Source organism: Gopherus flavomarginatus, chromosome 6 (assembly GCF_025201925.1).
Source record: "Gopherus flavomarginatus isolate rGopFla2 chromosome 6, rGopFla2.mat.asm, whole genome shotgun sequence".
Lineage (NCBI taxonomy): Eukaryota > Metazoa > Chordata > Testudines > Testudinidae > Gopherus > Gopherus flavomarginatus.
In genome coordinates this window covers 38,047,906-38,067,924 of record NC_066622.1, presented here as the reverse complement: position 1 = coordinate 38,067,924, position 20,019 = coordinate 38,047,906, and the positions used below count along the sequence as shown (strand labels likewise).

At 46.7% G+C, this 20,019-nt stretch overlaps 1 protein-coding gene across 24 annotated transcripts in view; it reads right to left on the bottom strand.

The window, feature by feature from the left end:
- Positions 1-20,019, bottom strand: part of RAF1 (Raf-1 proto-oncogene, serine/threonine kinase) — a 118,838-nt gene that overhangs the window by 26,780 nt on the left and 72,039 nt on the right. For all 24 annotated transcript variants that reach the window (XM_050957785.1, XM_050957797.1, XM_050957784.1 and 21 more), the window contains one exon: positions 15,983-16,100. In XM_050957785.1, the coding sequence (XP_050813742.1) occupies positions 15,983-16,100 (118 nt within the window). The remainder of the gene's footprint in view (positions 1-15,982; positions 16,101-20,019) is intronic.

The following is a 20,019-nucleotide window of genomic DNA, read 5'->3' as shown; positions in this document are numbered from 1 at the left end:
GCCAGGGTGGTGAAGCAGAAGTTTAGACCTGGTCTACACTTTGGGGTTAGGTCGAATTTAGCCATGTTAGGTCGATTTAAAAATGAATGCGTCCACATAACCAACCCTGTTCCGTCAACCTAAAGGGCTCTTAAAATCGACTTCTGTACTCCTCCCCAGCGAGGGGAGTAGTGCTAAAATTGACTTTGCTGGGTTGAATTTGGGGTAGTGTGGACACAAATCGACAGTATAGGCCTCCAGGAGCTATCCCAGAGTGCTCCTTTGTGACCGCTCTGGACAGCACTTTGAACTCCGATGCACTAGCCAGGTATACAGGAAAAGCCCCGGGAACTTTTGAATTTCATTTCCTGTTTGGTCAGCATGGCGAACTCAGCAGCACAGTTGTGACTATGCAGTCCCCCCAGAATCGTAGTGCACAGAATGTTTCTACGCTCCCCCTATCATCTCCATCCCTGAGGTTATCGCAGATCAGAAGGCAAAAAAAAACAAAAAAAAAACACGCACTTGCCATGACATGTTTTCCGAGCTCATGCAGTCCTCCCACACTGATAGGGCACAGCTTAATGCATGGAGGCATTCAGTGGCAGAGGCCAGGAAAGAATTAAGTGAGCGTGAAGAGTGGAGGCAGGACATGATGCTGAGTCTAATGGGGGAGCAAATGGACATGATGAAGCATCTGCTGGGGAAGCAAATGGATATGATGAAGCGTCTGCTGGAGCTGCAGGAAAGCCAACAAGAGCACAGACCCCTGCTGCATCCACTGTATAACTGCCTACCCTCCTCCCCATGTTCCATAGCCTCCTCACCCAGATACCAAGAAATGTGAGGGTGGAGGAGGGGTCGCTCCGGGCACCCAGCCACTCTACTCCAGAGGATGGCCCAAGCAACAGAAGGCTGTCATTCAAACAGTTTGATTTTTAGTGTGGCTACAATAAGCAATGTGGCCTTGTCCATCCCTCTGCCCCCATCCCAGCCGGGCTACCTTGTCTGTTCTCTCTTTTTTTTTTTAAATTCATAAAGAAAGAATGACTGATTTCAAAACAATAGTTACTTTATTGAAAGGGGGGAGGGTGGCTGGCTTACAGGGAATTAAAATCAACAAAGGGGGTGGGTTTACATCAAGGAGAAACACACACAACTGTCACACAGAAGCCTGACCAATCATTAAACTGGTTTTCAAAGCCTCTGATGTGCAGCGTGCTTTGCTGTGCTCTTCTAATCGCCCTGGGGTCTGGCTGCTCAAAATCTGACACCAGGCGATTTGCCTCAACCTCCCACCTCGTCATAAACGTCTCCCCCTTCCTCTCACAGATATTATGGAGCACACAGCAAGCAGCAATAACAATGGGAATGTTGGTTGGCGGAGGTCTGACCAACAGCGCCAGTGAGCTTTTAAATGTCCAAAGGCACATTCTACCACCATTCTGCACTTGCTCAGCCTATAGTTGAACTGCTCCTTACTACTGTTCAGGCTTCATGAACGGATCCCTTGAGCTCCTCACTGGGGAGCAGGAGAGCAGAGCTGCAGGGGAAGTGATGGAGCCGTATACCATGCCCTGGAGGTTGCTAGGAGCTGGGCAGGGAAGATGTTCCTAGAACCCCAGCCAAGCTACATGTCCGACGAGGGCAGTTACCAGTCCTACTGCACTGTCTGCTGCCAGCAGCACCCAGGAGGACCAATATGGATCCCCTGAGCTCGCCACTGGGGAGCAGGAAAGCAGAGTTGCAGCAGAAACAGTGGATGATGATGGTTAGCAGTCCTACTGAACCATCTGCTGTGAAGGCAAGGAGCTGCTGCAAGTGCTTCTGTGTCAAATACTTGGAGGTCCAGGTAGGGAAAGGAACCTCAGCCAAGGCAAAAGAGAAGGACCCCTGGAGCCGTTATATGCATCAACCACAGAAGTGCTATGGGGTATTACAGCGCCGACTGGACTGGAATGTATGGCTGCAAGACTTCTTCACCAGCGACAAAGGACAGGAATATGATGCACCTAAAATCTAAAGAGGCCCGCACATTTCTCAGAGTCACTAGGCTTGATAACAAAACCTCAATGATTGCCTTGGCTACTTGGATCACAGCAGCCCCCACAGTAGACTTGCCCACAACAGCAGCGGTGACAGTGAGCTGAGCAGGCTCCATGCTTGCAGTGATATGGCATCTGCACAGGTAACCCAGGAAAAAGAAGCAAAATGATTGTCTGCCATTGCTTTCACAGAAGGATGATCGACTGACATGTACCCAAAACCACTCGCGACAAAAGTCCATGAATCTATGAATGTTTTTGCCCCATCAGGCATTGGGAACTTAACCCAGAATTCCAATAGGCAGCGGAGACTGCAGGAACTGTGGGACAGCTACCCACAGTGCACTGCTCCATAAGTCGATGCTAGCCACAGTAATGAGGACACACTCTGCCAAATTAATGTGCTTAGTGTGGACATACGAAATCGACTGTATAAAATCCATTTCTAAAAACCAAATTCTATAAAACTGACCTAATTTCGTAGTGTAGACATACTCTCACTTTTGTTGCTGGTTTGGTATATCTTATGGAAGAACAACCACCAGTTTGGGGTCGTGTTTGCCCTATTTCTCAGCAGTTTGTCCTGAATTTGGCACTCTCAATTATGACCCATTGAAACACAGTTACAAATGGTTTTCATTATATACAGGGTTTACAGTTTGGTTCAATGGCTCTCAGCATCCCCACTATATAAACTATTCCAGCATCCCTGAAGGGAAGGGGAGGGGAGACATGGGGGGTGGGGGAAGAGATGGGGAAGAAAAGGGGATAAGGCAATCACGGAGGCAAGCAGGAGCCCAGCATGCAAAATCCCTTCAGCAGCAGCTAGGGCTCCCCTGTTAAGCAAACCCATTGGACTCTCACCCTGACAAGCTCTGCCCCCTACCCCCAGACCTCTACCCCAGAGCCCCAATCAGCTTCACCAGGACCCCTACTCCATCAAACCCCACTCCCCCAGCACTCAGACCCGCTCCCAAGCAGCCCAGACCTCTCCGCTGAGCCCCATCTCCCCACACCCAGACCCCCTCGCTAAGCCCCAACCACATTCATCTGGATCCCCTGCAGACTCCCATTGCCCTTGCACCCAGAACCCCCGCCCCTAAAATAGCCTCTGTGTATCCAGATCTCCCACTGAACTGCCTGCACCCAGACTGCCCACACAGAAACCTCTCCCTGCCCACACCTGCCTCCCCCCACTACTAACCCCTTCCATATTGGGATCCTGCTGGACTGCGCCTGCCCACCCACACCTGGTGCACAGAATCCATAGGTTGAGATGGAGAGTGCATTTCTTGGTCTGCAACAGGAGGTGAGGAATGACTGGAAGAGACATCAGTGGACATAATGCCAGCTGTTGCAGGGTAAGGGTACCATCTCTGTCTGGACCACGTGGGAGCAATCAATATGCTTGCTTTTTCTCTTTTCACTTTCAAAAGGATTTCCAATAATAGAAGGAATGGGGGAAAGGCATAAAGAAGGCCCTTGTCCCATGGGAAGAGGAGAGTATCTCTTAGAGTGTTGTCCAATCCCCACTCTGGAGCAATATTGTGGACATTTCTTGTTCCAGTAAGTAGCGAACAGGTCTATTACCAATGTCCCCAATTATCAGAATATGTCATAGAGTACCACCAAAATCTCTCTCTCATTCGTGGTCGGTGTGGGAATTTGTGGCTGAGACTCTCCACCGTTGTGTTGTGTATTCCTGGTAAGTAGGCTGTTCATATTAAGATATTATGGGAGAAATCTCAGTTCCATAGCTTTAATGCCTCTACGCACAGGGAATGAGACCTGGTGCCTCCCTGTCAGTTTATGTAACACATGCAGGCCATATAGTCCATGAGGAAGTGAGCACATGCGTTTCTGACCGCTCTGGTTTGAGCAGGTTGATGTGGAGGCATGCCTCTGCTGGAGGCCATTTGCCCTGTATTGTGTGCCCATTGAGATGCACACTCCATTCTAAGAGGGATGCATGGTGGGCAGGAGTAGAGATAGGGAAGACTGAACAAACGAGATTCCCATACAGACATTTACTGGGTCCTTCTATCAGTCTATGGATTGCTTGACTCTGGTGGGTACAGATAGAAGTTTGCTTATGTAGTCTCTGTTTGGCCTGTAAACTGAACCAAACCATAGTTGGAGACATCTCGTGTAGTCTGGCATGAACAATGACCAATGTGCCCACACCCATGTGCCCCAAGAACTGGAGGCAACGTCTGGCCAAAATTTGGGGACTGGATGGTGCTGTCAGTTCACGGTCCTCCCATTGGATCTTTGGGCAGTCCAACTTGTTCTGTCACCTCAGAACCATGCATGCCCTGGGTACCAGTTTCAGGCGGCTTCAGAGCCGTTGGTACCAATGACATTGATGGAACCACGGATTGTTTTTGGCTTGACTGGGGCTTGCTATGGGGACTCACAGATTTTCTCTTAGTGGTCCTGTGTGACCGTCTCGTCTTGTCTATCTGGGCTCACCTCCCTTCACAGTAGAAGGCGGTGGTGAGAGTTCCCGCCAGGACTCTGGCTGTTGAAGGGCCAACTCCATGAGCAGGAGTTTGAGCCTTATTGCTCTGTCTTTCCTGGACCTGGGCTTCAGTTGCTGGCACAAGCCACACTTTTGTGGAATGTGCTCCCCTCCTCCCCCAACTGAGGAACTTTTTGAAGTACCTCTGTCCATAGGCACCAACTTTCTCCAGCGCCGGTGCCCCCCTCGCCCTAGCCCCGCTCACATTCCAATCCCATTCCCAAAGTCCCCATCCTAGCTCTGCCCCCTCCCTGCCCCTATTGGATTCCTTCCCCAAATCCCCGCCCTGGCCCCGCCTCTTCCCCCAGCACACCACGTTTCCCCTCCTCCCCGCCCCGCAAATCAGCTATTTCATGGCGCAAGCGCTGGGAAGGAAGGAGGGGGGAGAAGCAAGACCCTGTGGCGTGCTCGCAGAGGAGGCGGAGGCAAGCTGGAGCGGGGGTGGGGCAGGGAGCTGCTGGTGGGTGCTGAGCACCCACCAATTTTTTTCCATGGGTTCTCCAGCCCCAGAGCACCACGGAGTTGGCGCCTATGCCCCTGCCATCAGGGTCGGCAGAAGGCAAACATTTCTTCTTAATTTTTTTAGGCACAGCCCAATAAAATGTAAACAAAGGGAAGCTAAAATTGGCAAATCTAAAGGGAGTTAATGATCTGTAAACAGCTCTATCTCTATCTCTAGCCGGGGCAGTTGAGAGAAACTGAGGAGGGTTGCCTGCACAAGCTGGCTAGCCTCATGGTAGGCGAGGAGCAGCGCATGTGCAGGCAGAATGGACTCCTAAGGAAGTTTGATCAGCAGCACAGGGACACACTCTCTCTCTCTCCTACAGTGGAACACCCATGCGCACACTACTCAAAGAAGGGAAAATTACTCAGGGGCACCAAAATAAAGTAAAACAACTGGCAATTACTTATATGATCCTCACATAAAAAAAAAGGCCAGAATTCTTCAACATCTTTCTTTCCTTCCCTTCCCATTTACTAGAATGTCATCCTAGCCTTCATCCACTTTGGTTTAATTATCACATAATTTTAAATTATATGCATTTAAAAACTACCAAGATCCTCCCTGCTTGTCAGTATTAGACAAAAGGAACCTATCAGTAAACCTTTATGAAGGTTTACAGGAGTCTTTAGCTTACAGGAGTCTTTTTTTTAAAGATATACTTTAAAAATTACAGATGACATGTATTCTGATGTGGCATATGAACTGAATAAATGATGGGTACCAACTGTTTCATCTATAGCAAATTATGTTAAAGAAAGCATGAGGCATATGCAAACTGGTAATTCAAAGACCCATGATATTAACCAATAATTTAATTAAAACGGTTACTCACCTTCTCATAACTATTAGAGATGTGTTGTTCATGTCAATTCTAATCAGATGTGTGCACGTGCCGCGTGTATGGTCGCTGGAAAGTTTTCCCTTAGCAGCTCCCTTTGGGTCGGCTTTGGAGTCCCCTGGAGTGGCACTTTCATGGTGATTAGTATATGACCCAGCCAACCCAACTCCCCTTCAGTTCCTTCTTGCCAGCTACTCCAACAGAGGGGAACAAGGGTGGGTATTGAAATGGACGTGAAAACCACACCTCAAAGAAAAGTTATGAGAAGATGAGTAATCGTTTTTCTTCAAGTGCTTCTTCATGTTGATTCCAGTTAGATGACTCCCACGCTGTAACCCGGAGGTCGCGTCTGAGTTCAGGAATCGCTGATTGGAGCACAGCTCTGCTGATTGCTGCATTATCTCTGGCATGTTGGGTGATAGCATAGTGAGAGGTAAACATATGCACCAATGACCAAGCTGCTGCCTTGCAGATCTCTTGGTATCGGGATCTGGGCCAGGAATGCAGCTGACGAGGCTTGTGCCCTTGTGGAATGTGCAGTAAGAGTTGGGACTGGGAGCTTAGCTAACTCGTAACATGTGCGGATGCACAATGGGATCCAGGAAAATATTCTTTGAGATGAGACCGAGAGTCCTTTCATCTGGTCTGCTACTGCCACAAACAGTTGGCTTGACTTCCCAAATGGTTCCATGCGCTCGACGTAGAATGCTAGCACTCTCTGAACATCCCGTAAGTGCAGCCTCTGCTCTTGGGTACCGGTGTGCAGCTTAGGATAGAAGATGGGCAGAAAAATGTCTTGACCATTGTGGAATTGTGACACTACTTTGGGAAGGAAGGCTGGGTGAGGCCTGAGCTGCACCTTGTCCTTGTAAAAGACTGTGTAGGGTGGGCCAGATGTCAGAGCCTTTAATTCAGATGCCCTCCTGGCTGATCTGATGGCTACCAGGAAGGACACCTTCCACGACAAATACAGCAGGGAGCAAGTCGCCAGCAGTACAAAAGGGGCCCCCATGAGACTGGAGAGGACTAGGTTAAGGTCTCATGCAGGAACTGGTTACCTAATCTGTGGCTATAGGCATTGCAAGCCCTTGAGGAAATGTCCTACCATGGGGTTAGCAAACACAGAGCAATCAAATGCTTCCAGGTGGAAGGCTGAGATAGCAGCAAGGTACACCTTGATGGATGATGCTATGCAGCCCTGCTGTTTGAGATGCAGAAGGTACTCCAGGATGAGTGCTATAGACACCTGGAGTGGAGGTGGTGTTGCTGGGCACACCAGCAAGTCAATTCTCTTGGCTAGATAAGTAGCTCTGGTGGATGGTTTCCTGCTGCCAAGTAGAACCTCCCTTACCAGCTCTGAGGATAGGAGCGCCATGGGGTTTAACCATGAAGCTTCCAGGCTGTGAAGTGGAGGAATTGGAGGCGGCCGTGGTCCTGAATGATCAGATTCGTGCTATCACTCTGCCCCATCGGGGTATCCATCGAGAGCTCCAGAAGCGTGGTGTACCAGTGTTGACGGAGCCACGCTGGGGCCAGCAGAATCACCTCCACTTTGTCCCTGCGGATCTTGAACAACACCTTGTGTACAAGTGGGACCAGTGAGAAGGCATACATACATGAGAGTCTCCCCAGGGTAGCAGAAACACATCTGTGATTGAACCCGGGCTGTGTTTCTGGAAGGAGCAGAATACTGGGCACTTTCTGTTGCTCTGGGTGGCGAACAGGTCGACCTGGGGAAATCCCTACCTTTGGAAGATGGGTGGAAGAACATCTGGACAGACAGAGCATTTGTGGTTGCAGAATGATCTGCTGAGGTGATCCACTAGCTCATTCTGCGCTCCTAGAAGATAGGATGCCTCCAGGTGAATGGAGTGGACTATGCAGAACTCTCATACTTGGAGGGCTTCTCGACATAGGGGGGTGGAACAGGCTCCTCCCTGTTTGTTGATGTAAAACATAGCCGTGGTGTTGTCCATCATCACTGCCATGCTCTGGCCTTGCAGCTGGGACTGGAAAGTTTGGCATGCCAGTCGCACTGCTCTGAGCTCCCTGATATCGATATGAAGGGAGAGCTCATCCTGCAACCACAGGCGCCCCATGTTCGAAGATCTCCCAGTGTGCCTCCTGACCCAGATCTGATGCATCCATTACTAGGGACAAAGAGGGCAGAGGGCTGTTGAAGGGGACACATTCACATACCATCTGGGGGTTGAACCACCAATGTAGGGGCTCAAGTTTGTGTTGTGGCACAGTCACCACTGAGCCCGGACTGTCGCACCTCGGGCGGTATATCTGGGCAAGCCATGCTTGGAGGGGTCTGAGCCTCATTCTGGCATGCCTGAATACGTATGTGCAGGCCACCATGTGTCCAACAAGACTCAGGCATCCCCTTGCAATAGCGGTCGGGTACTGCCTGAGGCTTTGAATAATATGTGCCATGGCCTGGAAAAGGGTCTCTGATTAATTCTATTCTTTGGGTCAGAGATAAGGTTGACTTCTTCATGTTGAGGAGTCCTCACAATCTCTCAAAAGTGGACCTGACCAATCATACACGAGACTCTACCTGCTCCCTGGTACAGCCCCTGAGCAGCCAGTCATCTAGGTATAGATATACCTGCACTTGCCTCCTCCAGAGGAAGGCTGCTATGACCAACATTCACTTGGTGAATACTCGGGGGTGTGTCGACAAACTGAAAGGGAGGATCGTGAACTGATAGTATCTCTGGTTGACCACAAACTAGAGAAAATGTCTGTGCATAGGTCGAATGGCTATGTGAAAGTATGAGTTTCATGCTGAGGGTGGTGTACCAGTCTCCACGATCCAGGGAAGGGATAATAGTGCTCAGGGATACCATGCGGAACTTCAACTTCATCATGAACTGGATGAGTTCTCACAGGTCTAAAATGGGTCTAAGGAACCTTCCCCACCACCCCCACTTTGCCTTGGGGATTAGGAAATAACGGGAATAAAAACCCTTGCCCCACAGCTCCTGAGGAACATCCTCCACTGCCTCTATGGCGAGGAGTGATTGCACCTCCTGGATAAGAAGTTGCTTGTGAGACGGGTCCCTGAAGAGGGACGGGGAAGGGGGATGGGAGGGAGAGGAGGAGGAGAATTAGAGAGAATATCCCACTTCTTCCATGAGAAGAACACAGCGATCTGAAGTTATTTGGGACCAAGCATGGTAGAAGTGGGATAGACAATTCATAAAACATGGATCCGGTGGTGTGGTGGATGCGCCCATTCTCGGACGCATCTTCAAAAGGCCTGTTTAGAGCCTGATGAGGGTTTGGACTGGTATGACCTTGCCACAAAGGGAGATTAGAAGGTTTTCGCCTGCCATTCCTGCCCCTTCGTCTATAAAAATCCTGCCTTGGCCGAGGAGGAGATGAGCGTTGTTGTTGTGGTTAGGGCTTAAAGTGCTTGTGTTGGGTTGCCGGCATATGCACTCCCAACGAGTTCATGGTTGCCCTGAAGTTTTTCAAGCTGTGCAGCTTGGAGTCTATCTGCTCCTAGAAGAGCCCTGTGCTCTCAAAGGGAAGATCCTGCAGGGTTTGCTGCATTTCCAGGGGTACCCCAGATGCTTGAAGCCATGATGCTCTCCTGAAGGCTATGCCTGAGGAGAGGGTACAGGCGCCAAATCCACCAAGTCTAGGGACGCCTACAGAGAGGTCCATGTTACTGTCTTCCCTTCCTCTACGGTGGCAGAGAATTCAGCCTTAGAGTCTGCAGGGATCAGCTCTTTCAGCTTCAACATGGAGGTCCAGGAATTGAAGTTATACCTACTGAGGATAGCTTGCTGGTTAGCTATCCTCAGCTGGAGGTCCTCATAGCATAAACCTTTCTACCGAATAGGTCAATCCTTTTTGCCTCCTTTGCCTTGGGGGCTGGTCCTTGCTGTCCCTGACGCTCTCCCTCTCATTAACTGCCGACACAACCAGAAAGCATGGCTGCAGGTGTGAGAATAAGTATTCACAGCCCTTGGAAGGGCCAAAGTATTTGCGCGCCACACCCCCGGCGATCTGTGGAATCAAGGTTGGGGTCTGCCACAGGGTCTTTATGTTATTTTGCACAGTCTTGATCAAAGGAAGGACTACCCGTAATGGACATTCAGGAGTGAGAATATCCACCAGGGGTCCTCAGCCTCGACCACCTCCTCTGCTTGCAACCTCAAGTAGCAGGCAATCTCCCTAAGGAGGTCCTGGTGTGCCCTGTGGTCAATCAGAGGAGGGCCAGAAACTGATGCCCCTGCCACAGCTTCATCAGGGGAAGAGGATGAGGTGGCCAGAGGGGGTACCAGGTCCTCCTGCCCTTCCGGCTTCCCGACCTCCTCTTGGTTAGTGCACGCCCCCGCAGTGGTTAGAGCCTGCGAAGCTGTAGCCTGACTCTGCGGCTGGTTCTGTGCTGGAGTGGCGTCTGCCTCGACCAGAGCCTGAAGGGATGGTTGGGACAGAGTGGCCTCGGATCCCCAAGGCGTAGGCCTGTCCCTGGGAGAGTGGGGTGGCCAGTGTTCTGAGGCTACCGATCTCAACCCCCTTGAAAAGGTACCCTGGGCCTGATGGTAAGCCCAGGGGGTCCAAAAGGGCCACGGCACCAGGGGCTACCACAGGTGCCAGTCTGGCCTTGGTGCCAGGAAGGGGGAGTGTCACGTCGTTGGAGGTGCTGTCGTGGGACTTGGTGCCAGGGTGCAGTGCCGCACTGAAGATGACCGAGAGTTGTGCCAGGTATGATGTTGAGCCGGGGACTGCAAGCACTGCATGATAGCTGGCTTGCCTCTAGACGGTACTGGTCTTATCAGCACTGGAGGCTTGACCCGAGAACCTGGGGCTGTGCAGCCCTCATCTCGATGAGGTCTCTGGCGGCTTCAAAAGTGTCCAGGGTGGAGAGTGGCTCTAAAACCTCCACTTGGCACTGCCCTGCCGGAGAGTTGCTACATTCCAGACTTAACGGTCCCCTCTGAGGCACTGAAGTCAATGGCACCGACTCGTGCGGACTTGGCATTGGGTCCTTTCTGGGGAGCACCTGTGCATCCCCTGATGGGCTTGTGGGTCTCGGGGCTGGTGAGCACCTCTTTCGGCCTTCTTGTGTCTCTTGTGCGGCACTGGGGAAGTCGAGCGGTACTGGGCCGCTATCCCTGGATGCGATGCCGGAAAGCACTGGTGCCAAGGGTCTCCGTACAGATGTGCCCAGTGCCGAATCCTGGACATCTGCAGTCAGTTGTGGGTGTAGAGAGGATTCCATTAACAGTTGCTTTAGGCAGAAATCACACTCCTTTTTGGTTCCTGGCTGAAAAGCCCTGCAGATTTTGCACCTGTTTGTTTGGTGCGCTTCCCCCAGACACTTTAAACAAAAGTCGGGGTGGGTCACTGATGGACTTAAAGCCTTGGGCTTATGGCATGTCCTGGAGCCCGAAGGGGGTTAGGGATTGGGGACAGACCCTGCTCCCAACCTACTATCTATACTAAATCAACTACAACAACAACTAGAAACGCTAATGACTAACAGAAGAACGCTAAGGAAGCACTTGTTGAGCAAGTGAGCACTGTTCCAACGGCCGTCATGAACGGTAAGAACGAACTGAAGGGGAGTCGGATTGGCAGGGTCATATATTGAGTGCCGTGAAGGAGCCACTCTAGGGGCTCCACAGCTGACCCAACAGGAGCTGCTAAGGGAAACTTTCCGATAACCGTGCACCTGTTGTGAACCAAGCACTCAAAGAACTAAAACACCCTAATTTTCCCCCCTAATTTTAAGCAAGCTTAAAAAATACCAAGGGATTCACTAAGACTAGACTGCAGTTATCTTCCAATGTATTCATTTTAGTCACTGCAGACATCTCTTTAATTTCTGTTTGCCATTAATTTGGAATCTGATTCAGAAAACATACTGATGGTACAATGTGCTATCCTATTTTCTTTGTCAGATTCCTTGTAACTTCAGTAAGTACCCTATACTTTTCCCATTACACTCCCTAGAAACCTTCAGCTGAGAGCTATTTTCATAATTTTAGTATGCAGTTTATTCTGTAACTTACCGATGTATATTGTTCTCCTAAACACCAAACTTCTACACTGTACACAACAGGCTATTAAGTGACTGGATCCTGCTGTAACTGTGGTTGATGTATGTTATGAAGCCAGAAGTTTAATAATACTGAACTGAAATTCTTTTATTTAAAAAGGATTTATGGAAGGCTGTTATCAGATATAACACAACCAGGCAGAGATGCAGTAACCAGTGATTACAAAGCCAAACAAATTAAAATTATTCTCAGTATTATTTTTTAGAACATGGAATTGTTCCATCAGTTAATAGACATTTCCCACTTGTATTTTATAAAAACATGCCTTAACTTTTTGCAACAGGCACCTTGTCTTTTAATGTGTAATAGCACCAAAAGCTGGTGTGGCATCCACTAGTGAAGGCAAACAGTGACCCTAAGGCAGGTTTCTCCACAGAAAAATATTTAACAGGAGCAAGCACTCTTGTGTAACATATTCAAGATCAGGTGTGGCGAACCTGTGGCTCCAGAATCGCATGCGGCTCTTCAGAGGTTAATATGCCGCCCCTTGCATAGGCGCTGACTCCGAGGTTAGAGCTACAAATACTAACTTTCCAATCTGCTGTGGGGTGCTCACTGTTCAACCTCCTGCTCTGCTCCAAGTCCTGCCACCACTCTACCCCCTCACCCAAGACCCCAGCTCCTTCCCATGAGCCTGCCATGCCCCTGCTCCTTCCCCCTCCCCACCAGAGCCTCCTGCACACTGCAAAACAGCTGACTGCAGCAGGCGGGAGGCATGGGGAGGGAGGTGGAGGCGCAGATTGGTGGGGCTGCCAGTGGGCGGGAGGCACTCAGGACTGCAGGGGGGTAACGGATGGAGGGCTGCTGACATATTACTGTGGCTCTTCGGCAATGTTCATTGGTAAATTCTGGCTCAGGTTGGCCACCCTTGCTCTAGATAGGTCACCTTTCCATCTCCCACCAACCTCAAAGAGCCATCTAAATCTAGAACTGACCATTTTTTGTCAAAATGCCTTTATCAGGGCCAAGGAGGAAATGTGATAGTCTATGATAGGCAGGTTTCCAATTCACTTTAAGCTACCTGTGCTCTCTTTCTTCCTTTTAAAGCTAGAGGCATGTTAGCAGGACACTACAGGATCCAAATGGACTCTGACAGTCTGTAACAGAAGTGGTGCTAATATAAAAACGAATACTTAAATCTTTCATCAGAATATTCTGGAAAAATATAGGATATCCACCCAGTTAAGCATGCATTCCTCATTGTAAGACTATCTTAAGAGAACTATAATACAACTCTGCCCCGATAAAACACTGTTCTCAGGAGCCAAAAAATCTTACCACATTATATCGAACTTGCTTTGATCCGTTGGATTGCGCAGACCCACCCCCCTGGAGTGGTGCATTACCGCGTTATATCCGAATTTGTGTTATATCGAGTTGCTTTATATCGGGGTAGAGGTGTAAAACATTGCAAATGCTCATATATACTTGAAAATATGTATGGATTTCACCTTGTTCCTTGAAGGCAAAGCAAGAAGAGTTAAGTAAGCCTAGGACATTTTTTCAGAGAATCTCACAACATAGCCCTTGGTCTACTGGTCAACAAGCCTCTTATTACAGATCTAGTCAAGTTACCCCAGTTGGACACTCAGATTGCTGGGCCCTGGGTGCTTTAAGCCTCCAGAATCTCAACACAATCCAGGCACCATCCTGGCTTGGAGTCTCTATGAACACTCTCAAGATGCAGATCCTCTGTTATAGCACCATCTTCTGAGAGTCAGTACTGTAACTTAAACACATGCTCTGCCAGAACTTGAGCTGTGTGGGCACTCTTGATTTACAGTTTACCTCTTTAGGCCCCTGCAAAGTTGAAGCCAGCAGAGAGACAGAATCTCATGCCAGGTCTATCTAACACACCACTGTTCTTTCCTTAACAGCATAAGATAACACAAATCTAGATGGAATACACATTTCTCCTGCTTCAGTTTCCTCACCATTCTGGAGAGTCTTTTAGGCTTGGACAGTCGTTTGGGATGCCCAGGATATTTCTCCAGCAGCTCTCAACTTTTCTTCTTCAGCATGGAGTCTTTCAGCTCAGCTAGTTTTCTCTGAGCATGGCTAAACAGGGCAACCCTGCTACAAAAGTATGCCTCTTTTCCCTTTGCCTGTCCAAAGCTTACAGTTCCAGTCTCAGTGAGGCTCTCAAATGTGGATGTCCTCCTACCCTTCCCCACCAGTTCCTTTGTTCTGTTGCTAATTTTTCTTCCTCACTCTCCACTTCACCAGATGCCTACAGATAAGTTGGGAGTATCTTCTCCCAGCTCCAGCTAATCTCCATAGTATGCCAACAGTTCAGAGTACAGATATTTAAGTTTATCGACTCTCCACAATCCTTTGTCTGGTATGTGGCTGCTTCAGCCTATGTCAGCAAGTGGTGGATTCCACAGCCAAATAGAGGCACTCCCTGATGCAGCAATTTTATAAACAACTTCATTAGTATCAACCAGAATTCATAAATTGTACAGATTCCCCAAATCACCACACTCCTATTCTTGAACAAATCAGAAACGCTTATGGTGCCTCTAGCTTGATCTGGAAACACTATTTAGGTTACAGCAATCTGCCCATTTTGTCTCTTTTTATTTAGCTCCTGCTTGGAGGCTTTTAGTGCAATGATTATAGTATTAAAACAATTTGATATAAAGAGGCCCGTGTTGCTGTTTCCTCAAACCTACACAGAAAAAGCTTCAAAGGAAAATAACCTCTCTCAATGATTTAAGATCACAATATTTAACTGCATTAAAAAGGATGTGTGCCAAAATATGCTCTCCCAGAAAGCTGTTTAACAAAGTCAGTGACACACCCCAAATCAGACCTATGTCAAGTAAACAAGGCTGATTTTGATTTCACTGACAAACATAAGTTAGAACCAAACTGGATCCTATGTAGTGACTTCTGTTGTATCTCACTAGATTGAACTTTTACTTTGAGCATAAAAATAACCATTTATTGTTATATAATTGACTGCATGCACAACTTCATCTATATTGTGCACACACAGCATATATATTTAAAGGTGTATAATCACAAAACCAAACTTTCTGAAAATCTGGTCCATGGAGCAACTCAGTAGAGGGCATATGTCAGGTAAAAAACAAAAACAAAAAAGATTCTTCATAAAATTTTACATTAAAGGACATTTTAAAAATTGACTCTCTCCAGTTATAATGGTTTGTTTCTATATTTCACTTGAATTGGACAATGAAAATTAATCAGTTTAATCATTTATAACCAACTGCTATAAAGTTTAACGGTCCAGTCCTCATTTATGATGATGCAACATTTGAGCTGTAAAATACACAGGGAATATTTTTCCTTTGAAAATATTTTCAATCTAATTTTTCTTTTAACTATGGAAAAATTCCTACTGATCTCAGGCTTTTTTCCTTTTTTTTTTTTTTTTTTTTTTTTAAACACAAACTCTACATTTGAGATCTAAATTGACTTGGCAATTACAAGCCCTGTAGCTATTTTTATACACCGTATAGTAAAACTCATGTAAACAGATATTTTCCCATCCATATCCAAATTCCATTGCAAATGTCATACATGCTTGTTTCCTTTCTCTGAGATCACCAAGATGACTAAGCTAATTAAAATTCAGTTGGTGAAAATTCAATAAGATTAGTCTTTAAATCAGGATATGGAATTTCTTCATACAAACTCCATTGCTGGCAACTAAATATCCTTTTCAGGAAAAAGGCTATTGTGTCGCATATTAGATAAGGCAAGTCTGTTCTAGCATATTGAACACACAATGGAGTTGTGAGATTTGGATTCTATTCCCAGTTCTGACATGGACTTGCTACATGACCATGGAAAAGTCATGACTTTACTGTGCCTCAGTTTTACCAGTTACTAAACAAGAAAGCTAATGTTTGGTGCACATCTACGGACCAAAAGTACTAAAAGTGCAGAGTGTTATTACAGAGTTTCTCTTTGTCTGGAGAACTGCCATTTTACAAGATCAACATTTAAAAAAACACACAAAACTAAGTGTTTAGTACTTACCATGCCATTTGCCTTTGTAAACCGTTCCAAAAGAACCTGACCCTATTCTGGTCGAGAGCATAACTTCACTTGCTTCTATTTCCCAATAATAACTTGAATCTCTCTGTCCACGAGGCCTCTGGAACACAAATACATATTTAAGGCACAAGCATGTCAACCATTTTGACAGCTCTCAAGTGTTAACATGGCTAGCTGCCTGGACAATATGTTTCAAGGATTGAAATTAAAAATATACTCAACTTAAAAAGATGAATTGCAGAACTGCAACACTCTGGGTGATCTTTGACTAAATGCAAAGATAATTGCCAATGTTATCTTGTATTCTAACACATACCAGCTTGTTTCTCCATTTTCTTTCCAGACTCATTTCAGGATTCAACGTTCCTCTTACAGCAGTAGATAACCTCAAAACCCAAAACAGGTAGACAACCTTTACCTGGATGATTTTGGCTGCTTATGTTATCAACTGTTGCAAGGGAAAAGCAGAATTGTGATATTAGATCTTCAAAAGACAATTGAGTAAAGAATTTTTTTTAATTAATGAAATGTAATGTAATGTTTACAGACCCTATCAAATTCTTAAAAATTATAAGAGCAGCTACTGATTAAAAATACTCCTGAATAAAATGTAAATATTTATTAAATGCATTTCAAAAGGCACCCATTGCTAGGGCCCTACCAAATTCATGGTCCATTTTGGTCAATTTCACGGTCATAGGATTTTAAAAATCATAAATTTCATGATTTCAGATATTTAAATCTGAATTTTCAGTGTTGTTACTGATGGGGTTCTGACCCAACTCTGAAGGCAGCAGCGCAGCAGAAAGGGTGGCATGGTATGGTATTGGCATGGTACTGTATTGCCTTCAGATCTGGGCACCTGGCCAGCAGCTGCTGTTCTCCAGCCACCCAACTCCGAAGGCAGCACAGAAGTAAGAGTGGCAATGCCACGACCCCACTACAATAACAATGTGACTCCCATAACCCTCTTTTGAGTAGGAAGCCCCATTTTGAGAAATGCTGGTCTCCCCATGCAATCTGTATAATATAGGGTAAAAGTACACAAAAAAGATTAGATTTCATGGGGGAGACCAGATTTCACGGTCCGTGATGCATTTTTCATTTCTGTGAATTTGGTATGGCCCTACCCATTGCCCACGGTAACTGACAAGATACTAGGGAGGCATTTTTAGAAGCCCTTAAGTGACTTAGGAGCACAAGTTCCATTTCAATGGGACTTATTGTCCAAAGCATTTAAGTCCTGTAGGTGCATACCATCCACTGGTCAATATTTTGCTGAAGCTATTGACAAAAAAAACATATCTAGTTATCTTCCTTATTGCAATGTGTTCCTGTTCAAATGAAATGTGTAACTTGGCAGTTTGAAACTGGAAAAATTTTTTTTGTTTAAAGATATTTAAGGTACTGACAATGTCTCCAGCAACTGTTAAGGAAAAGCACCCAACGACCACAACCAGCACAAGTAGAACAGCACTGATTAGGAAGTTTGGGGAAGTGTACAAAATACATACATCAAGATAAGACCTTCACTGCAGTATTTGAGTACCTCACAAGCATCACTCAATCCTCAGCAACACGGAGGTATGAAAGAGGAGGACCAAGGGACTTGTCCATGGTTACAAAGGAAATCTGTGGCAGAGCCAGGAACTGAACCCAGACCTCCCAAGTCCCAGACCAGGACCTAAAACTACAAGATCACTCTACCTTCTAAATCAAAATAATTTAAATTGCCCTTTCATGTTAAAATAACAGCTCTACGGTGAATCACCTTTCACACAAGACTGACATCCCTTACATTTAAAAGGATGCTAAAAAGTGATTTAATCCTCATATTTCATGCATCTTAAAATGTATATCAGAATGAAAAACACATTCCTGATTCCAAATCTTTTTTCCCTAAAACTGAACACAGCAGCTCTGAGTTGTTAATAACACATGAACACTACACTTGGTGCATAATTTAAAGTAATACACTTGCACTATGACCATCATGTACACGCATAGCTTAGTTTATGAGCAAGACTTACATTAAAGCAGGATACATATATTACTAGTAAATACTCTCTTACAATGGCTAATGAAGAAAGGGCAAGAGAGCTCCCCAAGAGCAGTGCATGAGATCATTCTTGACACCCGACTGACATAAGTTTAACTGACAAAGCACCAGCATGGACAGCACTAGGTCGGCGAGAGATGCTCTCCCGCCAACATAGCTACTGCTGCTCGTTGAGAATAGTTGAATTATGCTGGCAGGAGAGCGCTCTCCCATTGGTATCGAGCGACTACAAAGGAGACCTCATAGCAGCACAGTTGCAGCAGTAAGTGCCGTTCTAACGTCTGTAGTGTAGACATAGCCTAAGAGTTACAGTGATTTATTTCAGTTAGGAAATCTTAGGTATAATCTGAGGCCTAAACTACTAGACCAAGATTTTAAAAGAACACTTGCATTTTGTTAAATTCAATTTTCATAAAAAATTTCATTTAACCACTTATCACTAAATTGAACACACACTGTCAACATCATTTTTCAATGAAAGCCATGGCAGTGAGTTTCAAATGAAGACAAACAACATATTTCAAAAAATATATGGACCTTTAGAAAAACTCAGATGATAATGCTTGAATCAGTACTACAAACATTTTAACGTGGGATGTGAAATTGAAGTTCCACACAGTGATTTGTTATGGGAATTTAAAGTACAAGGTGATCTCATTTCAACACAAACTAAATAGAACATTCCCAACAGTTTATCACAAGTTATGTCCTTCAAAAACTGGAATTTTGTCCCAAGGTCCCTCTTTGGGTATGTCTATACTACCTGCCGGATCGGCGGGCAGCGATCAGTCCAGCGGGGGTCAATTTATCGCATCAAGTCTAGAAGCAATAATCAACCCCCGAGCACTCTCCCATTGACTCCTGTACGCCACCGCCGCAAGAGGCGCAGGTGGAGTCAACGAAGGAGCGGCAGCAGTCAACTCACTGAATTGAAGACACTGCGGTGAATAGGTCTAAGTACTTCAACTCCAGCTATGTTATTCATGTAGCTGAAGTTGAATAACTTAGATCGACCTCCCCCGTAACACTCCCATGTATAGACCAGGCCTTTTTCTGCTTCAGGATTAGTCTGAAAAATGACAGTTACCTTTTCTGTAACTGGTGTTCTTCAAAATATGTTGCTCATGTCTATTCCACAGTAGGTGTGCATGCTCACCACATGCACTGGTGCTGGAAGTTTTTCCCCTAGCAGTACCTGTAGGGGAGTGCTCCAACGATCCCTGGAGTGGCGCATCCATGAAGCAGTATAAGGGGGGTGCTGCGCACTCCCTCCACCCTCAGTTCCTTCTTATCCAGACAACTTCGACAGAGGGGAAGGAGGGCGGGATGTGGAATAGACATGAGCAACACATCTCGAAGAACACCAGGTTATGGAAAAGGTAACTGTCTTTTCTTCTTCGAGTGATTGCTCATGTGTATTCCACAGTAGGTGATTCCAAGCTGTATCTGTTGGAGGTGGGTAGGAGTTCACAAATTCTCAGGATGGAGCACAGCCGTTTGGGAGACAGCCGCATAATGCGAGGTGAAAGTGTGAACTGAAGATCACGTAGCAGCCCTACAAATGCCCTGGATGGGGACATGGGCAAAAAAGGCAGCCGATGAGGCCTGTGCCCGAGTCGAGTGCGCCTTCACAATTGGTGGTGGAGGGATTCCCGCCAGGACATAACACGTACGGATGCATGAGGCGATCCAGTTGGAGACGCGCTGAGTGGAGACTGCCCGACCTTTCATGTGCTCAGCCAAGGCGATGAACAGTTGCAAGGACTTTCTGAACGGCTTAGTCCACTTCAGGTAGAAAGCCAGAGGCCGTCTCACATCCAGCGTGTGGAGGCAGAGCTCCTCACTGGATGCATGGGGCTTGAGGCAGAGGACTGGCATAAAAATGTCCTGACCCATATGGCGGAAGCCACCTTCGGGAGGAACGAAGGGTGTGGGTGAAGCTGAACCTTATCTTTATTAA